Genomic DNA, 7,001 nt, shown 5'->3' with positions numbered 1-7,001 from the left:
AGAGTCCCGCGTACCACAAAAAAAAAAAAAAAAAAAAAAAAAAAAATATATATATATATATATATATATATAATATGAAGATTGATTCAAGAATTTGAGGACATAAATAGATCAGCAACCAATTAAGAAATCTGGAGAGTTGTAATGAATTTCTCTACCTAAAAATAGGTCATTTTTCCCTGCATTTTCAAATAATAAGTAATTCTTAATCTATATAAACTGACCCTAAATATAACAACAATTAAAAAAATGATGGCTTGGTATCTGATTCATTCTGCAGGGTGTTGATCTTAAAATTTAGCCGAGACATGACAGAAAATGCAGGTCAATCTTTCTAATTAATGTGGGTGTAAAAATCTTAAATAAATTATCAGGTAGAATAAGTTGGCATATTGAGAGATTTATGATGACTTATATTTTCATCTTGAGGAATCTATAAGAGGTCATATATATGGATAATGATAAAATTTTAATGGGAAAATCATAGGCTAAATGGAGAAATAAATAGCCAATGCACGCTGATGTGACACCTAAACATAGGAAAAATGGCAATACTTCCCAAATTAGTTTATACATTCAACACAATTGCTTGTGGATACTTTATAGAAGCTGCATAAAAATAATTCCAAAATGTCTATGAAAAAGTAAGTGTGCAAGAGAATCAGAGGATGGCCCAAAGGGAGAACGGACGGTATGGAGACTTGCTGTACCAGATAAGAAGTATCACAGAGCACGGTCGTGAACGTAGCCAAAAAAGAGAAATGAAGACCAACAGGCCAAACGAAGTATAAGAAGTAGAATCTAATTTACGTAAGAATTTAACAGCTAAAACCGTGGAAAGGTATTTAGAATTATGGGATACCATCTATCAAATACCCCAAGTGGATTCAAGTAAAAAAAAACAAAACCCACAAATTTAACAAATACTAAAAAATGCAGAATACATTGTTAAACTCATGAGGCAATAGGAGAAATAACAAACCAGAGTAGTATGACTCTGTAAAACTTTAAAAACAACAGAACATAATAAGATGAAAGCACTAGAGTGGGGAAGTGTTTGAGAGAGAAGTTTAATGTTACAGTGTACGAGGACAGATTTCTAAGATTCTGTTTGAGGGATTTGAGTGTCTACCAGGTGTTTCACACCACAAGGAACATAAAAGAGCCAAAGAAAATTGAATTATTTAATCTGCTTATAATTTAAAATGTAATCTTAATGCTGTGGTATCATAAACACCTAGTACCTGAACAAAAGGAAGAATGATATGAAGTCCTGGTAAGGCTGATGAGAAATAAATCTATTGTAATTTTTCTTATGTGAGTGCTATTTGGCCACGTGTAGCAAGAACCATTAAAATGATTATTTTTTTAATCCAGTAATCTCATTTTTGGAAATTCGTCTTAGGGAAAGAATTTAAAGGAATAAGAACATCATGTGTAGATCTTTTGAAACAATATAATTTATATAAATTATAAATATAAGTAGATTTATATTATTATATATCATATAATTATATATCTTCTAAAACAATATAATTTATATAAGTTATATACAAAAAGATAAAACAAAACGAGCTTTGAAAGCAGCTGAAGTATTCATAGCGATAGTATTTGATGGAATATAATGCAACCATTAAAAATTATAAATATGCAAATTGGGTAGAATCATGGAAGTTTATTTGTTGAATAATATTAAGTAAAACCATAGAATGCAAGATTAAAGGGATGCTTTATTTGTTAATTATGTGAAGAATTTACCTATGAATAAAGATTATGTAGTTCCATAGCAACACCTAGTTATGTAGGCAAAATTTACCTAAATTATTGAAGTGTAAAAGTTTTCTATAAGCATGAAGGAAAAGTTATCTCAGGTCTTCAGTTGGATACCCAACAACCACAGACTGTCAAACCCCTAACACCTGGCCTGTGCTTGGATCGTGTAGTGCCTGCTCCAGGTCCTGGTCGAAGTCTCCCAGAGCAGGAAACCCGGGGAGCCCAGCATTGAGGCTGTGGCTGTGAGCACCCAGCACGGATCCATCCTGCAGCTTAATGACACTGCGGAGGAGAAGCAAGTTTGTAGGTTCGTACCTGCTATGATGTGACTTACTGACACCTGTACTTTCTCTCTACTATTTTTTTGTTTGGGTTTTAGCTTCTTCTTTCAAAATATCTTTCTGTGTCTTCCCTGGTCTGCACCCAGGAATGCCTATCACTCTGCCTGGGTGACATTACCAACATCCAACTGCTTATATCCTAACCTAACGATGTTTCTTCATTTTACCTAATCTTTGTAGGCTGGAATACAAATTTGGAGAATTTGGAAACTATTCTCTCTTGGTAAAGCACACCCATGATGGAGTCAATGAAATTGCGTGTGACCTGGTCGTTAATGAGAAGCCAGTTGACAGTAACCTTCGTACGTACATGCTCTTGGTTGATTTTTATTTTTTAAAAAATATTTATTTATTTATTTATTTGGCTGCTCCAGGTCTTAGTTGTAGCATGTGGGATCTAGTTCTCTGACCAGGGATCGAACCTGGGCCCCCTGCACTGGGAGCGCAGAGTCTCAACCACTGGACCACCAGGGACGTCCCTCTTGGTAAATTTGCATTTTCAACGGTTTTAGTTTTTGAGTACTGTTTGCGACATTTCGGGTAATTTAAATCCTGGATTATAGGTTGTCTATCTCACTGAGTTATGGCATATTTATAATGTATTTATTGTGTCATTGGTGTAGACTAAGAAAATTATGTGACATACAAAAAATTGTTTGATGTATCAACATATTCTCATAGTTGTTATTTACTGTATTATGCAGTAAAAATAAGCCAAAAAAATTAATGCAGTGGAAAGAAACTAGAAATAAGACAGTTGACTGTCAGGTGTCTGTCTTTGTTTTAGGATTTAGGGTACAGTGTTTCCTGTATGTGTCTCTGTCCAGAGGTCCCCCTTGGGTTCAGGAGGGATCGTTCATGCTCTAATAACTCCACTGGAGAAAATCTGTCCCTCCAAGCCCCCAGTAGATAGTATCAGGAATCCCTGGGGCTGTTCCAACAGTAAGTACTGTTCACAGTGACGCTGTTGAAGACTGTCAGAAGAGCACTGGTAAGAGCCAATGTGAAAGAGCCAACGCGGGATGATTTAATCATTAAAAGAATAATGAATGTAATCGACGGAGACACGTTGCACATACAAAAACCCGTGAGTTCACTATGAAGCTAAAAAGCACAAGGCCCCCTCCCCCAACAAGAACAATATTTTGGTTGCCTTTGGGGGTAACAAGGACACCTGGTGTTAACTGATGATCCTGGTAAAGGCAGGATCATCTCTCCTGCCTTTCCTGTTTTGACTATATCTTAGTCCTAGATGATGAGGGTAAATTCTTTAGAGACGGAATCCAGCTAATAACGTGGCAGAATATTTTGCAACGCCCATTGAAGTTACTGATTTAGGCAAAAGCCATGAGTGGATGGAACCATCCAGTGAAAGGGGAACTTTACACGGGAGGGGACAGGCCTTCACCAGCTGAACGCGGGCATCGGGCACAAGGTCTGAAGCAGGAGGTGCTCCTGATGGGACGTGGTGGGAAAGACACAGCACCTGCGAAGCGTTCCTGCTGGAGAAGTGGGACTTCTCGGCCAAGGCTTTACAGCTAACTTCCCATTTACAGAACGCACGGAGGATAGAAGAACAAGTTCAGTGACACCAGGCGAGGGGTCCTGGCAGATCTAGACCTCGAATGAGATGCCCTGATAGGAGACAGCCAGCCTCGTGTAAATCAAGTCAGTGGCTGTGGACCAATGCATGGAGCTTAAGGCACGTTAACAATGCAGGCAAGATGTGAGTCTTGCTTGGATCCTGATTTGAACACATGGACTACAACACACGTTTTCGAGGCAACTAGAAAAATTTGAATATGGACTCAGTGTTAGCCAGGGAATTATTAATTTTGTATGACGTTGTGCTTATACAGCAAAAGGTCCATTCTTAAGAAACTTTTCATTTTGAAATAGTTTTAGACTCACAGAAACGTTGCAAAACAGGGTTTCCATATACCCTTCATTCAGCTTCCCCTAAGCCCCCAAACTATATAATCACAGTACAGTGATTCCATGTACAGTGATTGAAACTAGGAACTTCATGCACACAGCGCTATTAACTGAGCTGCAGAGTTCTCAGATTTCTCCAGTTGTCCTCCTCGTGTCCGTTTTGTGTCCAGGGTCCCACAGAGCATTTAGTGATCAGGTCTCCCAGGCCTCCTCTAATCTAACCTCATGGCCTCTAATCAGCCTTTCTTGGTCTTTCACGACCTTGACACTTTTGAAGAGGACTGGCCAGTTATTTTGTTACTTTGGTTTGCTTGCTGCCTTCTTGTGACCCAGAAGAGGCCATGTGTCTTCGGTAGCATCCCGCGGAAGAGAGGCAGTGTCCTCCTCAGGGGGTCACGTAAGAATTGCATGATGTACATAGACATACATCCTGAAGATGTGGGAATGAAATAGCTTGATGTCTGGGATTTGCTTAAAAGACTTCAGGTGGAAAAAAGAAAAGAAGGGTGAGTAGTAGTAGTAGATGAAGCAAGAGTGACAATGTTTGATATTCTAGAATCTAGGTGACGGCTATATGTGGGTTTATTGTACAGTTCTCTGTACTTTTGTGTATGTTTGATATTTTTCATGATGAAAATTAGCACTTCCCTCATGAAGAGTATTCTCAGTTGTTAGTAAGAAATTTCACATAAGGATATAGGCTTTTCCTTCATACGTTTCCGTTTGTATTTGTTTGCCTTTTTCTTTTTTTAATTTTAAAATTTGTTTTATTGAAGTATAGTTGATTTACAATGTTGTGTTAATTACTATACAGCAAAGTGATTCAGTTATACGTATATATACATTCTTTTTCATATTCTGTTTGCATTTTTCATTTACAGATTCACTGTAATGACACGACAGCTTTTGGTGATGATATGTTTTCTTTATTTTTGCAGCTGTGATTATCGCGTTCCTTGTCGGCCTGGTGCTCATCATCGTGGTGTCCTTTCTAAGGTTCTTGCTGAGGTAAGCGGGCGCTGGGGGGGCACACTGGGGAAAACAGAATACAGAATGACTGTATTCAGAAAGGGTAGTCTGACCATCATTCCAGGATTAAATGAAAACTTACTGTGTCCGCCATGCCCAGCGTAGTCCTAGGCATTCGGGATTCAGTGTCGAATAAGAGATGGTCCCTGACTTCAGGGAAATAATAACCTAGTGCGAATGGCTCTCTGCCTTCAATTCTCCCACGTGGCTGAAGATGTAGAAGAAAATACTTGAGCAATCACTATTTCCTGACAGACTGTCACATCCTGGCACGTCGCGCATGGAAGAGGCCTGTGATGGTCTTTTTTTTTTTTTTTTCCTGTACGCGGGCCTCTCACTGTTGTGGCCTCTCCCATTGCGGAGCACAGGCTCTGGATGCGCAGGCTCAGCGGCCATGGCTCACGAGCCCAGCCGCTTCGCGGCATGTGGGATCTTCCCGGACCGAGGCACGAACCCGTGTCCCCTGCATCGGCAGGCGGACTCTCAACCACTGCGCCACCAGGGAAGCCCGCCTGTGGTGGTCTTGGGAGGTGCTGCCACACTGACTGTCTTCCTCCTCTTGGCTCTGAACCCAGAGGCCACGCCTCTGGTCCAGCTTCCCAGCTCCTGCGGTGGGGACCTCCGACCTCAGGGTGGACTCTCCCTTGGTTAGGGTCGGCCAGCTTGGAGAGGGGATTCCTTCTCCTTCCTGGTAAACAGCGATTCTGGTGAGTGGATTTGCGGATTGCAGAAGGAAAAGAAAGTGAAATAGACCCAGGCCTGGCACATCACCTTGCCGAGGGAAGGTCTTTCCTCTCAAAAGGAATAAGAGTGAATTTTCACATGCTCAGCTGGTTACGGTCTCAGGAAAGACCGTTGAGATTTTATTGGTGAGCCGGATCCAAATTGGAAGAAAAAACCTGCTAGCTTGGGGAAATCCTGCACCTTTGGGGAGTTTATCCCTCTGACCCTTTAGGGATGGAGTGCAATACGCAAAGAGGAGTTGCATTACTTTGGTGATAAGATGTAAATGGTCTTCCAGTTTATTAGAGTGTCTTCATTTGGTGCTTTGGATGTGAATATCTATTACATGATGTTTAAAGTGGTAGATAGCTGATATCAGACTCTTGCAAAGAGAAGAACCTCACCTTGCCCCACTGTGGAATTGAAACTCCTTTTACGTGTGATTCTCCCTTTGCAGCCTGTGGGCACAAAGCTCTTGTGGGGAAAGCAAGAGTGCCTTGTACCTTTCCCCATCACTTTCCAGTGTGCGCATGGAAGCCCAGGGAAGTTCAGATTTGTCTGAACCAGAAAAGAATCTGAAAAAGTAGTAAGAATACAACATCTTTCTCCTTTTCACTTGGGGAACAAGCATGTACAAGAAAATAAGTGCTTTTTTTAATTTTAATTTTTAAATATCTTCTTTTACCTTTCCTTAGATGGTTCTGTTTTCAACTTTTTCATGTGATGGTGATGTTATTAGTGCTGGATAAACTAGAAATGGGAGTTGAGTTATAAGGGAAAAAAGAAATTAAAAGTATAAGCAATGGGTATATGGAACATGTGTGGATACTGACTTGAGCAATAAAACTGTAAAAAAGACAGGAAAATTGAACTTGCTATTTGATAATATTGAGGAATTGTTGATTATATTCTTAAATGAGGTAATAGAATTGCGGTATGTTTAAAAAGAAAGAGTCCTTATCGTTTTCTTTTTTTTAACATCTTTATTGGAGTATAATTGCTCTACAATGGTGTGTTAGTTTCTACTTTATAACTAAGTGAATCAGCTATACATATACATATCTCCTCCCTCTTGCGTCTCCCTCCCACCCTCCCTAGCCCACCCCTCTAGGTGGTCACAAAGCACCGAGCTGATCTCCCTGTGCTATGCTGCTGCTTCCCACTAGCTATCTATTTTACATTTGGTAGTGTATATATGTC

The 7,001-nt window shown here is 40.0% G+C and overlaps 1 protein-coding gene across 1 annotated transcript in view; it reads left to right on the top strand.

Annotated features, from left to right (window-relative positions):
• The window catches only part of HGSNAT (heparan-alpha-glucosaminide N-acetyltransferase), a 44,260-nt gene that overhangs the window by 10,073 nt on the left and 27,186 nt on the right, over window positions 1-7,001 (top strand). Inside the window, exons 3-5 of the mRNA XM_024131530.3 lie at window positions 1,944-2,080; window positions 2,295-2,416; window positions 4,988-5,057. Of these exons, the coding sequence (XP_023987298.2) occupies window positions 1,944-2,080; window positions 2,295-2,416; window positions 4,988-5,057 (329 nt within the window). The remainder of the gene's footprint in view (window positions 1-1,943; window positions 2,081-2,294; window positions 2,417-4,987; window positions 5,058-7,001) is intronic.

This window comes from Physeter macrocephalus, chromosome 20 (assembly GCF_002837175.3).
Source record: "Physeter macrocephalus isolate SW-GA chromosome 20, ASM283717v5, whole genome shotgun sequence".
Taxonomy (NCBI): Eukaryota; Metazoa; Chordata; class Mammalia; order Artiodactyla; family Physeteridae; genus Physeter; species Physeter macrocephalus.
The sequence above is the reverse complement of the archived record's forward strand: the minus strand, read 5'-3'. Positions and strand labels throughout refer to the sequence as shown.